The sequence below is a fragment of the Ctenocephalides felis genome, unplaced genomic scaffold (assembly GCF_003426905.1).
Source record: "Ctenocephalides felis isolate EL2017-DRISC unplaced genomic scaffold, ASM342690v1 CF-g0.4_SCAFFOLD_01604, whole genome shotgun sequence".
Lineage (NCBI taxonomy): Eukaryota > Metazoa > Arthropoda > Insecta > Siphonaptera > Pulicidae > Ctenocephalides > Ctenocephalides felis.
The window spans coordinates 23,578,128-23,595,825 of record NW_020537758.1 but is presented as its reverse complement, the minus strand read 5'-3'; the positions used below and the strand labels follow the sequence as shown (position 1 = coordinate 23,595,825).

General features: G+C 29.5%; 3 protein-coding genes across 5 annotated transcripts; all 3 read left to right on the top strand.

Moving 5' to 3' along the window:
* Positions 1-565: 565 nt before the first annotated feature.
* LOC113372162 (non-specific lipid-transfer protein-like) lies at positions 566-3,913 on the top strand. 3 transcript variants are annotated; one of them, XM_026612493.1, is made up of 9 exons: positions 566-855; positions 995-1,124; positions 1,465-1,658; positions 1,717-1,907; positions 2,070-2,307; positions 2,387-2,642; positions 2,865-3,010; positions 3,145-3,367; positions 3,572-3,913. In XM_026612493.1, exons 1-9 carry the CDS (start codon positions 805-807, stop codon positions 3,760-3,762), a joined length of 1,620 nt encoding a protein of 539 aa, XP_026468278.1. In that variant the 5' UTR covers positions 566-804; the 3' UTR covers positions 3,763-3,913. The 3 variants fall into 3 exon arrangements, with proteins under 3 accessions (XP_026468278.1, XP_026468279.1, XP_026468277.1); XM_026612494.1 differs by having other exon boundaries at positions 2,865-3,018; positions 3,165-3,367; XM_026612492.1 differs by having other exon boundaries at positions 569-855; positions 2,865-3,018; positions 3,141-3,367; positions 3,572-3,912.
* A 422-nt stretch (positions 3,914-4,335) lies between these two features.
* Positions 4,336-7,340, top strand: LOC113372634 (eukaryotic translation initiation factor 3 subunit D). Its single transcript, XM_026612992.1, has 9 exons — positions 4,336-4,593; positions 4,731-4,866; positions 5,022-5,142; positions 5,409-5,630; positions 5,750-6,049; positions 6,161-6,292; positions 6,600-7,002; positions 7,072-7,167; positions 7,237-7,340. The coding sequence occupies exons 1-9, from the start codon at positions 4,401-4,403 to the stop codon at positions 7,248-7,250; spliced, it is 1,617 nt and encodes a 538-aa protein (XP_026468777.1). The 5' UTR covers positions 4,336-4,400; the 3' UTR covers positions 7,251-7,340.
* A 591-nt stretch (positions 7,341-7,931) lies between these two features.
* Positions 7,932-16,434, top strand: LOC113372633 (cytosolic endo-beta-N-acetylglucosaminidase 2). Its single transcript, XM_026612991.1, has 11 exons — positions 7,932-8,158; positions 9,883-10,217; positions 10,958-11,106; positions 11,187-11,358; positions 11,575-11,700; positions 12,064-12,232; positions 12,626-12,790; positions 13,256-13,486; positions 14,166-14,496; positions 15,528-15,804; positions 16,270-16,434. Exons 2-11 carry the CDS (start codon positions 9,904-9,906, stop codon positions 16,382-16,384), a joined length of 2,049 nt encoding a protein of 682 aa, XP_026468776.1. The 5' UTR covers positions 7,932-8,158; positions 9,883-9,903; the 3' UTR covers positions 16,385-16,434.
* Positions 16,435-17,698: the final 1,264 nt, after the last annotated feature.

Below are 17,698 nucleotides of genomic sequence, written 5' to 3'. Positions count from 1 at the left end.
ATATCAATTAATTATTAATAAATAATTCTTTTATTAACAGTAATTTGTATACTTTACGCTTATAAAATAGAAGTTTAAAATGCTTTGCTTACAAGCAAATTAGCATACCAGTACTTTTGCTTAATAATTTATATTTTTTTTTTTGTAATGTAAACTAATGGAAAAGATTGATCATCCCTGGTTTCAATAGAACCCTAGGTAAGCAAATAAATAGGACAGTTTTATTGCCACGAAGCCAGAAGACACTGTCTTGTCCATTTTCTTTTTTAAGATAATATTTAATGACCAAACAAAACAACGTTTTAATAATAATTCTTCTATATTTATATGGATATATTGCTAGAGAAGAGCTTGCCCGCTGCCGATTGCCTATTAACAATCAAATAACTGTTAAAAATGTGCTTAAATATATTTCATTAAAATAAACATAATGCATTTTATCATTTATATTCAGAAATAAAAATGAAAAGATTGAAATAATTTAAATTCCTTGGACATTGGCTCACATTCTCTTTGATATCGAAGTCCATGTGAGTCCATGGTTCATGGTGTTTGTGTTGTTCTCAGCTATCTTGATCTGACGTTCATTTTTTTTATTAATAATATCACTGATTATGTTATTGCAAGTCATAAACGTTGGTTAATCTGTTTACTAAGCAAGATTTTCATTGTAATCAGCTGAAATTATTTTCAGTACGTTTTGTTGTAACATAATTGGCGTGTTTCAATTTGTTGTTTAAAGGTAGTAGAAGGAAGTACAAGAATATAACTTAAGTCGATTTGCATAAATAAATTCAATAAAAAATGGCTTCACCAAGATGTAAGGTTTATGTTATTGGGGTCGGAATGACGAAGGTATGAAAACAAAGTTCATTTCTAGTAATTTAGAAAGTTACTGTTTTTCCAATTCATAGAAATAAAATAGAATAGATATGACATATTTTATTTATACACTAATATTCATTTTCACTAAAACATATATAACTATTACCAGTTTGAAAAACCTGGATCACGAGATGATTTTGACTATCCCCAAATGGCTAAAGAAGCTGTTACTAAGGCTATGGCTGATGCAAAAATACAACATAGTGATATCAAACAGGCCTGCGTAGGATATGTTTATGGTGATTAGTTGCTAATATCATAATTTATAAATTTATTACTTATATATTAAAATACTTGGATCTGCTATGAAATAATCTCATCTTGCTTTATTGTCTATACATTTTGATTATAGAAGAAATTGTATTGAATGGATTTGCACTACGAGTAAATATTCTTTTATTAATGCTGGAACAGCAGATATTAAATTTTACATTCACCTGTATTAATTATATATCACTCAATGATCAAACTACTTAACCACAGTTCTACAGCAAATGTTGATTTGTTTTTGATCCTTTTGTAATTTTTGAAGAAAATTATATACTTTACTCAAAATGCTTGTTCTTTCGACAATTGCAGGTGATTCCACCTCAGGTCAAAGAGCTTTGTACGAAGTTGGAATGTCTGGAATTCCAATTTATAACGTGAATAATAACTGTTCCACCGGGTCTACCGCCTTGTTCATGGCAAAACAGTTTGTAGAATCCGGTTTAAATGATTGCGTTTTAGCCTTGGGATTTGAGAAAATGGAAAAGGGATCACTATCATCTAAAGTAAAAATAAATTCGAATATTTTCATACAAAATGATTTTAATTCATGAATAATTCCAGTTCAATGATAGAACTAATCCTATGGACAAACATGTTGAAGCAATGTGCGACATAGCAGGATTTGGTGCTGGCCCAGTTACAGCACAATTATTTGGAAATGCAGGGATGGAGCACAATAACAAATATGGTTCAACACCAGAACATTTAGCTAAAATAGCTTATAAAAATCATAAACATTCCGTAAATAACCCGTGAGTTACTTTATCTAGAAAATGTAGATTTTACATGATATTTTACACATGAATTAATATTAAAAATATCATATATATTTATTGTCCAGAAATTAAATATTATTGTATTCTTATTTTGAAAATGAAAATTCTGTAATTGAATTATTAAATGATTTTGATCAGGTATTCCCAATTTCGAGATGAATACTCTCTGGAGCAAATTAAAAAATCACCGCAAGTTTTTGGACCTCTTACTAAACTACAGTGTTGTCCAACAAGTGATGGTGCAGGTGCTGCAATTTTAGCCTCAGAAGATTTTGTTAAAAGACATCATTTAGAAGATCAAGCAGTTGAGATTGTTGGAATGGAAATGTCAACTGATACTATTACTACATTTAAGGACAAAAGTTTAATGAAACTTGTATGTTAATTATTTTGTTAAATTACTTTTTAAAATTTTTAATCAACTTCAACAATTATGTTGTATGACTTTTAATTAGGTTGGATATGACATGACTAAAAATGCAGCAGAAAAACTTTTCACAAAATCTGGATATAAGCCAACAGATGTTCAAGTTGTAGAATTACATGATTGTTTCTCAGCGAATGAATTGATTACTTATGAAGCTCTCGGTTTATGTCCTCCGGGAAAAGCTGGGGAGCTTATAGATTCAGGCAACAACACTTATGGAGGAAAATATGTAATTAATCCTAGTGGTGGATTGATTTCCAAAGGTCATCCTTTAGGTGCTACAGGTAATTTTAATTATTGTGTTTCTAAGTCAAATAGTTCCAATATGTATGAAATATTAAATTGATTGCTTTTGTGCTTTTATATATTTGAAAGAATTTGAGAAATATCAGTAGTTTGTTTTGATATAAAACAAATGACAAAATACTATCTATGAAAAATGCTAAGTTAATGGGAATTATTAATTTAATTTAATGTATTGAGCTAATTATTATCCTTTTTTAAAGGACTTGCTCAATGTGCTGAATTATGCTGGCAACTTAGAGGCCAAGCAGAAAAACGACAAGTTCCAGATGTTCGCTTGGCACTTCAGCACAATATTGGATTAGGAGGTGCTGTTGTAGTAGCTCTTTACAAATTAGGTTTTCCTAAAGCACAGAAGTAAGTATTCAAGACTAATGATACAACTGCAATTGTTTTTATGCTAATATGATTATAATTAAATAATCTAACAACGAGGTTTAATCATTATGTTTCAAGTGTAAATGCATATCTTATTACAGCCAGCAGTCAAATCAAACCACAAGTGCTTCATCTTCTCCAGATGATTTTCAAGTCACCAAATATTTAAAAGTTTTGGAAGGTGCTATGCAAGATGATAAAGATAACTTAATAGAAAGGGTTCGTGGAATTTATGGATTTAAAGTTAGAAATGGACCAGGAGGAAAGGAAGGTTACTGGGTTATCAATGCCAAAGTTGGTAAAGGAAAAGTAGAGTTTAATGGCAAAGGTAAATAAGAACTACAACCGAATCCAAATTCATTTGCTCTTCTAGCTTATATCTTTTAAAATAACTAAAATTCACATGTTGCTACAGAAACATCAGACAATAGTTTGTTTAAATGCCACAAACTGTTTTAAAAGATATGTGAAATTAAATTGAGATTGATTTTACTCAATGAAAATTATATATGATTTTATGAATTGATTTCAGATAAACCTGATGTTACTTTTATAATTAATGATTCCGATATTGTGGATTTAATAAGTGGAACATTGAACCCTCAAAAAGCATTTTTCCAAGGCAAAATTAAAATAACTGGCAATATGGGACTTGCAATGAAGCTTGCAGATTTACAAAGGGTGGCATCTAAGAGAATAGAAGAGTTAAGGTCGAAGTTGTAAATGGAATAAAAAATTCAACAATCTGCTTAGAGCCAGGGCCGTGGTTTTCGAAAACTTTTTCTGTGATTTCAAAAACAAAATATGTTATATTATTGTTAAAAATGTCTTCAAGTTTTGGCGGTAAAAGAGAATCAAATATTTAATTATGTGAATTTATACACATTATAGAGATTTATGATCATTTATTGCAATATTTATAATTGCTTAGAAAAATGTTTTACAGAATTGCCTAATATATTTTATTGATTTTAATCTTAGTTATAACTGTAACAGAATTTTGACTAAATGGTTGCATTATACTCTATACATTGGTGGGTAAATGGTATGTAATATAGAAAATTATATAATAAAGTTTTGTTTTTTTATTTTTTATTTATTTTTATTGCAAATGTCTACATCTTATTATTTTTAAGTATTCATTTATATCTTATTTCATTTCTTTTATAAATGTTATAAACTTATCTTCAAATTTCAAATTTAACGTTAACAGTATCCGTTATTCGAAGTAGGACGTAACGGATTTAATTTTAGCGATTGCAACGCCAATCATTATGCTTTCGGCTTTTCTCTTTACCCTCGTGTCAATTTTTTTCACAAAGTATAGTATAGTTATAAATTTTATATAAATTTTCCGAAAGATGTTGACGACGGATCAAGAGGATATTGTGCATTTTATTGCACCAGTAATCCAGCATAATGCATTCGGATGGGGGCCTTGTGAAATGCCCGATCAATTTAAAGACATGCCATATCAACCATTCAGTAAAGGAGACAGATTGGGAAAAATAAGCGACTGGACTGGTTCTTCATTTCAAGACAAAAAATATGCCAGTTTGTTGATTTTGATATTAAACAACTCTTAAATCATTAAAATAGTTATATCGTACTTGATATACAACTTAAAATAAACATAACCTTGTAATTACATCCATTATTCATTTCTTACAATTTATATTCAACTTTTCCAGATAAATACGCTTCTGCGTTTGGCAGTGGAACACAATATGCTTATTATCATGACGAAGATGAATCAACCTTCCATTTGGTTGATAGCACTCGAGTTCAGAAGCCACCATACCAACGAGGACGTTTTAAAGCAACCAGGTAACTTCTAGAGTTTTTGTTAATGACAAAACTTTTTTTATGATATTGCAGACTTTTGGTTTTAAAACTGCATTTCTAATATTTTTACATACATGGGCAATACATTATTTCAACTTTTACATTATGTGTTTTGTCATGATGTAATTATTTTTTAGAGGAAACCGTGGTGGTCGCGGTGGGCGTGGTGGCCAACAAGGAATGACTGCTTTAGGAAAGTCTTTGAAGATGAAAGAAAGAGATCGCAAAGGAATTGCTAAAAAATGGGGTCAAAGAGGAGTATGTCTATTTTTGTTTCAGATTTTTTTTTTGTATCATAATTGGTTATACTTTTCTTTAATCTTATTATTGTTTGACAGTTTTATTTTGTTTCATAAAAAGTGAAATTGGCTTTGAATCACTTATTGATTTACTTATTGTGAATATCTAAAATAAATTCTTATTAAAAAAGATTTTGCAAATATGAATAGAATATCAGTAAATTAAAAATGTAAACAAAACTGTTTCTCCTAAATTTATAGATTATTGTATTAATATATTTACAGGCTCCTCAAAAAATACGTGATGCTTCAGTTACGGTCCGTCCAGATTGGATAACAATTGAGGAAATGGATTTTCCACGGTTAGCAAAGTTGTCATTACCAAATGTTGGAGAAGGAGAAGACATTATATGCTGTGGTACTTTGGAATATTACGATAAGAGCTATGATCGAGTCAATGTGAAGAATGAAAAGCCTTTACAGCGTGTTGATAGAATATTTCATACTGTATGTATCTGACACATTTTAATTACAACTTTTTATACAGTACTATGTTGCTTAAGTTAATATATAGATAAAGAATTCATAGATAAATAAATTTCATGAAATGATCTTTTTTGTTGCAGGTAACAACAATTGATGATCCAGTTATTCGCAAGCTATCCAAAACTGTTGGAACAGTTTATGCCACAGATGCTATTTTGGCAGCTATAATGTGTTGCACTCGATCAAATTATTCTTGGGATATTGTCATTGAGAAAATTGGTGACAAGCTCTTCATGGATAAGCGTGATAATACTGAGTTTGATTTACTTACTGTAAATGAGACATCTGTTGAACCACCTCAAGATGATGGTAGTCCTTTGAATAGCCCTAGGAATTTAGCACTAGAAGCTACTTTTATCAATCACAACTTTAGCCAACAGGTATTTGAACTGGAAATTATTACCAAATTTATTATTGCCATAAATTATTCAAATTTATTAATAATGATTTGTTTTTATGTATATAATCTAATATTTAAAATAATATTTTAGGTGTTGAGAACCGGGCCATCTGAACCTCGTCATAAATTTCCAGAGCCAAACCCATTTGTTTCAGATGAAGAAGAAGGTGAAGTTGCTAGTGTTGCTTATCGTTACCGTAAATGGGATTTAAATAATGGTGTAGTAAGTATTTTTTTAATATGATATTTCTGATTTTTCTTGAGTTTATTTCATTATTAATGCATATTAAAATTTATAAATGCTTACTGTAAACAGAAACTTTACTAATCTCCTATTGGAGACTACTACAATCCTATTATTAATCCTGAAATATTACCTCCAGAATTCTTGTCAAAAGTTTATATTTTAGAGCTTTGGAAAGAATGTTCTAAAAACCAATAATAATAATTAATGTGGCAATTCTGTTTGAAAATTGCACAATATAATCTATTTCATATTAAATGAAAAACTCTTATTGTAATAATTGTAGGTCCTGGTAGCTCGTTGTGAACATGATGCAGTTGTTCAATCACCCTCAGGTGAACTACAATTTTTGAGCATCAAAGCTTTGAATGAATGGGATAGTAAGTTAGCAAATGGAGTGGAATGGAGGCAAAAATTAGATACACAAAGAGGAGCCGTGTTGGCAAATGAACTGAGAAATAATGCTTGCAAGCTTGCTAAATGGACTGTCCAAGCTCTTTTAGCTGGCTCTGATCATATTAAGTTTGGTTATGTGTCCCGAGCCCAAGTCCGTGACAGTTCCAGGCATGTTATTCTAGGAACCCAGCAATACAAGCCTAATGAGTTTGCCGCTCAAATCAATTTATCTATGGATAATGCTTGGGGAATCTTGAGATGCATTATAGATATTTGCATGAAACAAAAAGATGGTAATTTTTTGTTCTTTTTTTTTTAAGATAATCTCCCTAAAATATGCTAACAATTATTTATTATTTTAGGAAAATATTTGATCATGAAAGATCCAAATAAGCCAATGATTCGTCTTTATGATATCCCTGATAATACTTTTGAATCAGAGGGTTCTGAGAGTGAAGGTGAATTTTAATTCTGATCATTATGTATTTTACAAAGCAAAGAAGGCATAATGAATTTTTTTGTTGCAGAGAACGAAATTTAACTATTACTCTATAAAATATACTTTCCAGGAGAATGTAAATATGTATTTAATTCAATTTATAACATTTCGGAAATGTATTTGGAATAAAAAATAGCAACTTTTTATTTATGCGCATATATACATTGCATATATATATATATATATATATATATATATATATATATATACTTTTTACAATTTATTTCTGCACCAATGGCTACTCAAAAATAATACCATTCTCTTATTCGTTTTGTTTTAAACAAGTTGTTTGTTCAATTAGATTTTTTCTATTTTCAATCCAATTCTCCAATATCAAATTCTTTTTCCAATATCCAACTATTGAATTTTTTCTATAAAATTTATGTGGGGAATAGATTTTCCTAAGCTTTGTAATATTTGTTATTGGTTTACTCATTTAATTTTTTTTTTATTTTGGTTTGATGTTTTTGAAATTTTTTTGTTGCTTCTTTTTGGGTTGTTGATACATGCTAGAATTTGGTCTGATATTTGCCAATTCTAAATATGCATCAGGATGTTTCTAGAAATTTATTATGTGCAGCTATAACGCGGTAGAAACAAATATCCATAGAATTTGGTTTTGTTGTACATGGGTATATTACTACCATTATTAGCCACCATTGCAATAATGAATGGGTGTGATATCTCAAAACTTATATGCAAGTAGTTTTATTTGATGTTGAAGCAACTGTACAGTATAAAATCATTTGTTTCAAAAAATTCATTGTATAATCTTTATCAAATTGTAAATGTGGTTTCACTATTCAACTGATAAAGACCGATATGGATAATGGACGCATTTCCTATGCTAGATACTAGATCAAGAACGTGTCAGTATTTTTGTCTATGATGCACGGAATTATATAGTATCCTTGTGTGAAACGAGTTACTTCTGGTGATAACACATTCTCGTAAGTTTACTGTATTATTATTATCATAACGAAAATAATTATTTTGTATAGTGTATACATTTTTAATTATGCTTAAAATGCATTATCTCGTATCATCAGTCATCACCTAACTAATGTTTTATGATTTTTGCCAGTGAAGTTAAGCGCATACGTGAACATAAATGAAGTTCGCGGCAAGTAGAATTATTCTAGGCGCTATGTTCGAATTTGATGTAGAATTTTGCAAAAAGTGTTTCATTTTATTATATATTCTCATAAAGATTTCGCAATTAAAAATTTTATTAAAGTTCTTCGAATCTTTCAAGTATCAAATAGTATTGTTAATAATATAATAACAGGATCTCATTAAGTTAAAAATATCAAAAGTAATAAATCAAAACAAACTTGATGGCTATGTTATGTTTTCATTAATTTGTTTCGAGATTATATGTAAAATTATTTTATATTTGATATTTGTTTTGTTTACAAAATAGCATTTACCATTAATTTCGTACTGAGCTCAATTTACCTTAATGATGCTAAAAAATAAGAAAGAAATTAACAAACGGTATCTGATAAAAAGCTAAATGTTATTTCTTATTAAATTATTTGTAAGTGTATACTATTCACACATAAAACTTTTTTGAACACATATCTAATATACATAATAGATTTTGAAAAGAATGTTTGATAGAACGTTAAGTGGTTAATGAATCATCTAGCGAAGCAAAAATATCATGGCAATGTGTTTAATATGATGTTTAATATATATATTTATACCAATAATATATTTAAAACAAAGCAAATATATTAGTGGTAGAAAAAATAAAATATAATATGCCATTATTAAAAAAAAACTATTTTTTTAAATGGCCCGAAGCTATTGAAAAAATACTATTTTTTTAAATGGCCCGAAGCTCCTGTTATTTTTTTTATTATGAGAAGACTTAAAGCAGTTTTATTAGTAGATAAGGTTTACTTAGGTCATTCACAAAATTTTCTATTAGTGAATTTTAACGGCAAGCATTATAAAAATATTACTTTTTGATCAATTTTTAAAATATCATAGTTGTTGACGATTAAATGTAATCATGCATATGATAGGAAAGAAAAGTAAATTTATATTTTAAAGTTACATCATTTCACTCGCCTATTTGTAATTCCATACTTAAGTTGTAATATTGTGGTTCCTATGTATTATGCTTGATAAATAAGTTGAAAACTTGTTACGATGTTACTAATTTGAATGAAATCAGTCAGATTTTTCTTATCGCAACTGCACTATGCTGTACAGTATTAATTTCCATTCCAGTATTGTTTCCTCTGTAAAATGGAGCACTGAAACACTATTTAGGTAATTGAGATAATACGTATGCATTAACTTTCCGAATGAGAAGTGATCCGCCTTGCCAATTTTATGTTCTCTCGACGTTTCAAGAAATTTTTAATCATTTGAGATCACAATTTGTGTGTTTTTTTTTCTAATAAACGGTTGCGCCGAAATCAAAATTTAAAAGCCTAAATATATCAGCAAGTTCATGCGACTTGCCTGGAAGCAAACTATCACGAATAGATTTAGAATGACTTGGAACCTCGTGAAGGCAAAATCGCGAGATAATCGGAATATATGACGAAAATATATATTTGATGTTGAATAATAATTGTTTTTACATAGAGGTGCATTCTTGATAAAAGTACTACTTGTTTTGTTGAATCGATTTATTAATTAAAATTGAATATTTCAGTAGTATTTAAGTTCTTTTGATATGACTACTCCAACTTTAACAACTGGAATACATGGCGAAGATGCAGAATTATCATGTTTACCCATAACGTCTTTAGAGCAACTGTGGACTTATATGTCGAAGCCGCCCGGGTGGGGCAGATTCACTGTTACAAAAGCTCCAAGGGGTGGTTCATTTGGCAATGTGCCATTTGGGAATTACTATTGCCACGTTAAGGAGGACCAGTGGCGTACTGATGTAGAACGTCGACTACGAAATTGCCGATTGGGAAAAGAAGTAGTGAAAACCGAACTACTTGTTTGTCATGATATGATGAACGGCTACCTTCATGACAGGTAAATTCAATATTTTATTAATGATAAAGGCGATATGTTATTTTTTTTATTAATTCTACCTTAGAACAAGTTGCAGAAACTTTCTGATATTTGTAAATAATCGACTTTAATGAGAATTGAGACTTATTGTTAGCAAGTTTTATATTTTAAGACATCCCATTATTCCAAACATTAATTAATTTTTATACTTTAAATCTCTTGTCGTAGGCAGAGTTATAACATAAAAAATTCATAAAAATCGTCAAAAGTCTTATCAATGAATTTCAAAGAAATGGCCCGGCCGATTGTTACCAAAAACTAATGAGCACGATCTTTATTGATATCTTCTGAACGGTTATAAAAATCGATTAAGGAGGAGCGAAAACGTTGACGAAAAATTTTCTGCAGATTCTGAAAAAAAAACTGCAAAATTAATCAACGCGAGCTCTTATCGAGTTTCATCGAATGGTTTTTAAATTTTTCATATCGGGTCGACCGTTTTTGAGAAAGCGTAAAAAGGTCAAATTATAATAAAAGCGTTCCATTATTTCAAACTTAGATGATTATTTTTAAATATAAATAAAACTATTTGTTATACGTCTGTAATATTTCAGGATGTTTTTTATGTGAACTCCATCATCAAGACATCTTTCATACAAATCGTTTTTTTCTTCTTTTTTAATAATATCAGATATTTAACAATTTGATTTATTTATGTTTTCAGATACAACAGTCTAATTTGAATATTTATTGTTTAATAGGTTTGTTAACGGTTCATCAACATTTCATTCCTATCGATTTTATCGGTGGTCGGCCGTTGATATATTCGTTTATTTTTCGCATCATTTTGTCACGATACCGCCCTTAGGATGGATAAACGCTGCCCATAAGCACGGGGTTAACATATTTGGTAAGTGTTAACAAGTGTATATAATTATTCAATTTATCACATATTTTCAATGGTTTTGCATGATATAATTGAAATTACAGGTACATTTATAACAGAATGGGATTCTGGGCAACAGATTTGTGAGGCGATACTGAGTACTCCGCACACTATGAATTTGACGATTCAGTCTTTAGTGCAAATAACAAAGTATTTTAAATTGGATGGGTGGCTACTGAATATAGAAAATAATTTGCCCGATGGAAACAAAATGATGTACGTTATATTAGATCACATTAAATATTTGTTTTTGGATTATCTGACTGATTTTATGTAGCATATTTAAAAAGGCAAAGTATTCACAAATATTCTTTCTTTGTACATATATCTATATTAACAATTTAACTCTCAATCAACGTGAATTGATTATTTACCAATTATGCAGAAGAGTTCTATGGATTTTTTTTTTAATCATATCAATGTTGCTTTTAGCGAATTTGTTCAAAATCTAACTGCTGCCTTGCATAGCGAACTTCCAGGTGCGCGGGTTATATGGTATGATAGTGTCCGCGTTGATGGAAAACTTCATTGGCAAAATGAGCTTAACGAATACAATAAGTAAGTTTTATTATTACAAAGGTTATTCCATAAAGCTAGTTTTTAGTTTTGTTTTACCAACTTTGATATATATAAGCAATAAATATTCAATTCTGCGCTTATATGTTTGAAAGCTATGAAGAAAAAACGGTGATTATTGATAATGTTTCGTCGCCATAACTTTAATGGCTTTAAGCTGGTCTTGTAGCATAAGAATTAGCAAAAAGAATTCGAGAAGTTTATGTTTATTACTTATTATTATTTTTTATAAAATATCCTTTAACGATTCACTGTTTAATTTTAAATGTTTAGAGGATGAAATATTATGCATCAGAAAAAATATATTGAGACTTTTTTGGAAGTAAAGATTCTGATTTTTCATAGATCATTTTATGATGTCTGTGATGGAATATTTTTGAATTACACATGGAAAGAACACAATTTAGAGCGATCTCTGACTGCTTGTGGTTCTGGATCTGCATACAAGGTCTTTGTCGGTGTCGATGTTTTTGGGAGAAACCAGTATGGTGGTGGAGGATTCAAAACGCAATTGGTAAACATATTTATAATAGTTTATTATTAATAAATGAATTTTGTATATAAAATCGTTTTCAATTAGATTGTGTATATTATTTATTATTTTACAACAGTACGGAGTTCTCGAAAAAGAAGTTTGTTTTCTGAAATTATATTTATAATAGTTTATTATTAATAAATGAATTTTGTATATAAAATCGTTTTCAATTAGATTGTGTATATTATTTATTATTTTTTACAACAGTACGGAGTTCTCGAAAAAGAAGTTTGTTTTCTGAAAAATCTGACTTGCTTATTTTGTTTTCTTGCCATTTTACATCCAGTCCATACGTTGAATTCTAAGTACAAGGAAATCTTTTTCTATATCGGATACAACTTAAATTTATGTAAGTCATGATTAACTTTTTAGGCAATAGACATGGTGCACAAATATGGATTTTCTACAGCGCTATTTGCTCCTGGTTGGACACATGAAGCTATTTGCAAAAATATACCGCAGTCTGGTGTTCTTCAACAAGTTGTCAGCACTGCAAACAATATTTTGAACATATGCAGAACATCGGCAATTGTTCAGGTTAGATTTGATATTCACCCAATTTGAAAAACAATAAATGAATAATAGATTTTCCATATTAAATGTAATAGTGCCTATTGTGCCGTGCCGTGCCGGGCCGTGCCGCCTGTAGATTAAGAGCGACGAGACTCGATTCAGAGATCCCGCTTCGTGCGGTCTGTTGTACAGCAGAAATGACAATGGGGTTTTCACGTGGAAACATATTGCTATCAATATTTCAAAGTGAAAACAGTTTTTGTCTGTCATTGTTGCAATATCCCAATTAGAAAGACAGCCAGGGAGTTAGGGGAAATATAACTATATCTCAGATAGGGTAAGGACAATCGCTGGATTGCCTGCAACGTCGTTCTTAGTAATAAGCAGAACTCGGCATAGCTTATAGAACATATAATTGTTCTGATTGCTGTGAAAACTTTGTGTAAAAAAGTATTACATGAATATAAAGTATTGTTTTTAATATTTTAGGCAGGCTTGAATATGTCATCAACAAGCCAAAGTTCTGATACCATGTCTGTAACTCCTTTACCAGAGAAAAATGTTGCAAATGATCAAGCGCATTTGGATTTATTTCTGGCACGCGAAGATTTGTTTTGGAGTTTGATATGGCGTTATTACAGGACACATGAAATTGTTCAACTTCCATTCGCCACTTCATTTTGTCAAGGAAGTGGGTTATATCGCAATAGAAAGGCTGAGGTACGTAATATTTGCGATACAACACTTGAATAGGATCATTTTTGATGATTTAGTAAATGAATAAATGTTACTTAAACGCGCAATGAGTAATGAATATTTACATTCTTGCGCTGAGTTTTTACTTTTTTACTTGAAACTAGATTTTCTATCATTGCTGTTGTTATCGTGAAAAATTATTAAAGAAAGTTTAATTGGCTTATAGTCCATCAGAATTTATCTTGTAAATTTAAGAGAAACGGAACAGTTGATAAATATTTTGTATTTTTTTTATTTTTTTTATTTTATAGAGCACAATACATATTGTAAAATTATTATTGATTAGTGACATTAATAATTTATTATTTATTATTTATTATACATTATTAGACATTAAAAAAATTGATGTACTTTAATCAATTAAAATTTTTATATTATCCAATTAGAATTATTTAAGGTAAATCACTATTTTAATACTTCCTATATTTCATTTTCAATTGATTTTCTATTTTTCTTATTGAATTATTTAAAAATAATTTGATGCATCGTATTATGCAATAAGATATCATTACATACTTTTTACACGCTTCATTTAACAAAAATTTGAATCATTTGGCGTGAATTATTTTATTATTTAACCAAGACTATCAAAAGAAAAGTTGATAGCCCAAGGGTGATTTTTACATTATATTTATTGTTGTAGTACATTAGCGATCAACCGTGGTACGATCTCAATGCTCAAGAGATTCAGCCAAGCATTCCATTCTGTCCATTACGCTATGATTTAGAAACGTTTCTAAATCCTACAAATGCTCTATCAGATCTTTCTGTTGCCAACATCCAATCTACAAGTTGCTTAGAATACGAATTTGCAGACTCATTCAATGGTGGTTCATGTTTAAGATTTACAAAGCTTGCTGATGATGATCTCATTACTCGACTTTTCGTTACAAATCTGCCGATTAGAAAATCGGCAATAGTTATCGTCGTTACGAAGAAAATATTTTACGGATGCCTGTCCATCTTGGCATTAGGTAAGATGAACAAAAATAATATTCAGATTTAGTTTTTACATGGGCACGGAATTAGAGTAGTTTTTTTTTACATTTTAATAATACATATTTTTTAGTATTTCTGCAAACATAAATAACTAATGAAGTAAATACGGTACAGTTCTACCAATTTTATAACTAATTAAAAGTCTATACTAATAATACCTTTAAATTAATTTTCCCATATGATCGTTTTCCAAATAGTGTATAGGAAAATCAATTAATCTGCTAAGAGAGATTTATTATTTGTTTTATCAAAATTTCAACAATCATACTTCCAAGTAGAAAGTACGGACAAAATGACATAGTGTTTCGATTTGGATTTGATATTTACTTATTTAATGATATTATAATCAGTCTCGATTGACCAATTACATAGTCTAACAAGTAGAAAATGTAATAAAATGTTTATTATATCATTTTGTCCGAAAGCCAACAAAATGAATAAATAACATAAATTTCATCGAACACCTAATTATTGCAATAAAATTGATCGAAATTACTGTGCTGAAATAAGTTAATTGTTTTTTTTTTCTTTTTTGATTGATATTTTATTTTCATTGACTGAGATAGTCAGACAGGGGTGTCTAGTATAAGAGATAATGAAACAATTTTCATATTTTATATATGTATATACATATCATTTATGTCTATTTTATTATATATTAATAAGGCTTATATTTAAATCTTTAAATATCTCTTCAATCTTTTTTGTCTTCAATTTCTTAATTTATAATAAAACTAATAACAAATAACAATTAATAAGTGCTCAAATAATAAGAGAAAACCACCGTCAATATAATAACTTTTGAAGCTGCGATACTTGTTTGAACTGATTACTGCGACAAGACTGTGACAATGACGATCAACATCTGACTAGCTTGTTATTATATCTTTTCTCGTCACATTATACAATCATGGAAACAGTACTGAAACCAGCTAATTTCTACATAAGACCTATGTCATTTTATCCGTATTTTTTCTAGTAGTTTTGCAATAAATAAAAATTTCAGCTGAAAGACCTGACGGTAGTACGATAAAGTTGACATTGGGTGCCGACGATGAGTGTGATCCCTTCGAGGAATTCAATTTGCCGAATGTGTATTCACCAGATATGAGGTCTAGTACCTATTCTGTGCCATCACTGACGCCATTCGAGTGTATAACGACGAGTGAGGCTACAATCAAGCCTTCTACTGGAGAACAACTGAAATCGGCTTTGATATACTTACTAATTAACTATCCACAGGAATACTTTTATTTTTCTGCGCGAAATTATTGGACGACCAGGTATTTCTTGCAAGTTCAATATACATATTTATATACTTCAATATTTATTAAATAAATAATTAGGATATTTTAATGGAAATTAAGGAATTAAATATTGCAATAAAAATAATATTAAAGCTGATATTGTAAGAGAATATTTTGGTCCAGAATTTTAAAAAAATATTTGTTTTATATTAACTTCTTAAAATATTAAATTTATTTGCCTTTCAAAAAATCCATAAAATTCTTGTTCTTAGACTAGAATACTCCCTTATTATATTATTATACTTTTAACTCAATTTCAATCATGCTTTAAATAAATTTCCATACAATTTATTTTTAGACTAGAAACAAATTCTGATAATTCACAGCTTGAATATAGTGATGTAAACAGAACAACTTTTATCTCAAAGCCGTGACTTTGGGATATAATATATTTTAAATATATTTGTGATAGAACCTTTAATTAACTAATTTATTTTTCAGATACTACGTTATTCCCTGTTCCGATGTTCGCATAAGGGATATAGCTGTAAAATTAACAGGGCCTGTCGATTGCACAGTGCTTCTAGGTCATTTAGCCATAATACCATATGAATAGTTATTATTCATATACAATTCAATTAAAATTCGAAATATTAATAAAAGATAGTGCAAACAATTGATGTGTATTATTTATTTTTACATAGATTTATTTATACATACATATTACACACACACACATATATATATATATATATATCTATTTTTTAAAAATATGCCAAAATGTTTAGAAACCTGGGTTTGGAAACGGCCATCGACTGCACGCCGTTCTCCACCGGCATGTTTAGTTACAAACTTATGTATGTAAATGTATCACGCAGAAAGCACGCCGGCTCACAAGCTATTCATAACCGATTTACTGGGTACTTTTTATTACTTCATTAACAAAATTAATGAATTGAGTGGGGCCAGTAAAAATACCCTTCTCGAGGTCTGGCGCTCATCAGCTGGACGAGCATTTTTAACTACCAGTAGGGTAAGTTATAGTAATGGTCCAAAAATCGAAAATATTTTTTTTGCATATCTTTACGTTTTATAGGTTTCTGAACATTCTGGCATACCTTAGAAAAAATAGATGTATGTATGTGTGGATACAATTTTTTGTCCACGTTTTTGAGAGTACGAATCAAACAATTTGATCCGGCAAATTGCTGGAACTTTCCGTAGCAAAATAAAATATTCGAGCAATATTAAATGTTTTCAAATAGATTATTATAAATACTGTAACCTAAGTTACAGCTTACAGCTTCAAAGCTTTAAAACGTAAAGATATATATATATATATATATATATATATATATATATATATATACAAAATCTTCTAATAACTCTGTATTTTTGATTCAGATTTCAACACGTTTGAACAAACAATTACTCTAGCAACACTCAACATCAATATTTTTTTTACTACTGCACATATCTTACGGACTGGGTACTCTGGTCTGGCACAGGTCCTTCTATCCAACTGGCTCCGCACCATCAGTCTAAATTTTTCGTATTGCACTGTCAGCAGTTCTGATCCAGAAACTATTTTGATTACATAACAATGGATGCATTTTGTTATCACCTGGTAACAATTCACAGGTTTGTCGCAATTTTCACACCATATAACTGGTCCTAAAGAGGAATCAAATCATTCTGTGTTTGGAGCGCGTGATGACGACATTGCAGTGGTAAGTGTTTGAAGAATTTAATATTATGCAATAAATTCATATATTTAGTTTTGAATACGTGGCATATTTCTGTTTTGATTGATTTGATTTGACTTGATTTTCTATTGTTCCATTTATTACCCGTTATCAATAATTAATCATTTTAATTTTTATCAATAAAATACTATAAATGCTACGTAGTATTATCTATATAAAACACT

Coding starts and splice junctions, on each gene's coding strand:
- LOC113372162 (XM_026612492.1), top strand. CDS start 805: ATGGCTTCACCAAGATGTAAGGTTTATGTTATTGGGGTCGGAATGACG. Junction 856..994: donor TTGGGGTCGGAATGACGAAG/GTATGAAAACAA, acceptor AACTATTACCAG/TTTGAAAAACCTGGATCACG. Junction 3,019..3,140: donor GGTTTTCCTAAAGCACAGAA/GTAAGTATTCAA, acceptor ATCTTATTACAG/CCAGCAGTCAAATCAAACCA.
- LOC113372634 (XM_026612992.1), top strand. CDS start 4,401: ATGTTGACGACGGATCAAGAGGATATTGTGCATTTTATTGCACCAGTA. Junction 4,867..5,021: donor GGACGTTTTAAAGCAACCAG/GTAACTTCTAGA, acceptor ATTATTTTTTAG/AGGAAACCGTGGTGGTCGCG. Junction 7,003..7,071: donor TTGCATGAAACAAAAAGATG/GTAATTTTTTGT, acceptor TTATTATTTTAG/GAAAATATTTGATCATGAAA.
- LOC113372633 (XM_026612991.1), top strand. CDS start 9,904: ATGACTACTCCAACTTTAACAACTGGAATACATGGCGAAGATGCAGAA. Junction 12,233..12,625: donor GAGGATTCAAAACGCAATTG/GTAAACATATTT, acceptor TTAACTTTTTAG/GCAATAGACATGGTGCACAA. Junction 12,791..13,255: donor GAACATCGGCAATTGTTCAG/GTTAGATTTGAT, acceptor TTAATATTTTAG/GCAGGCTTGAATATGTCATC.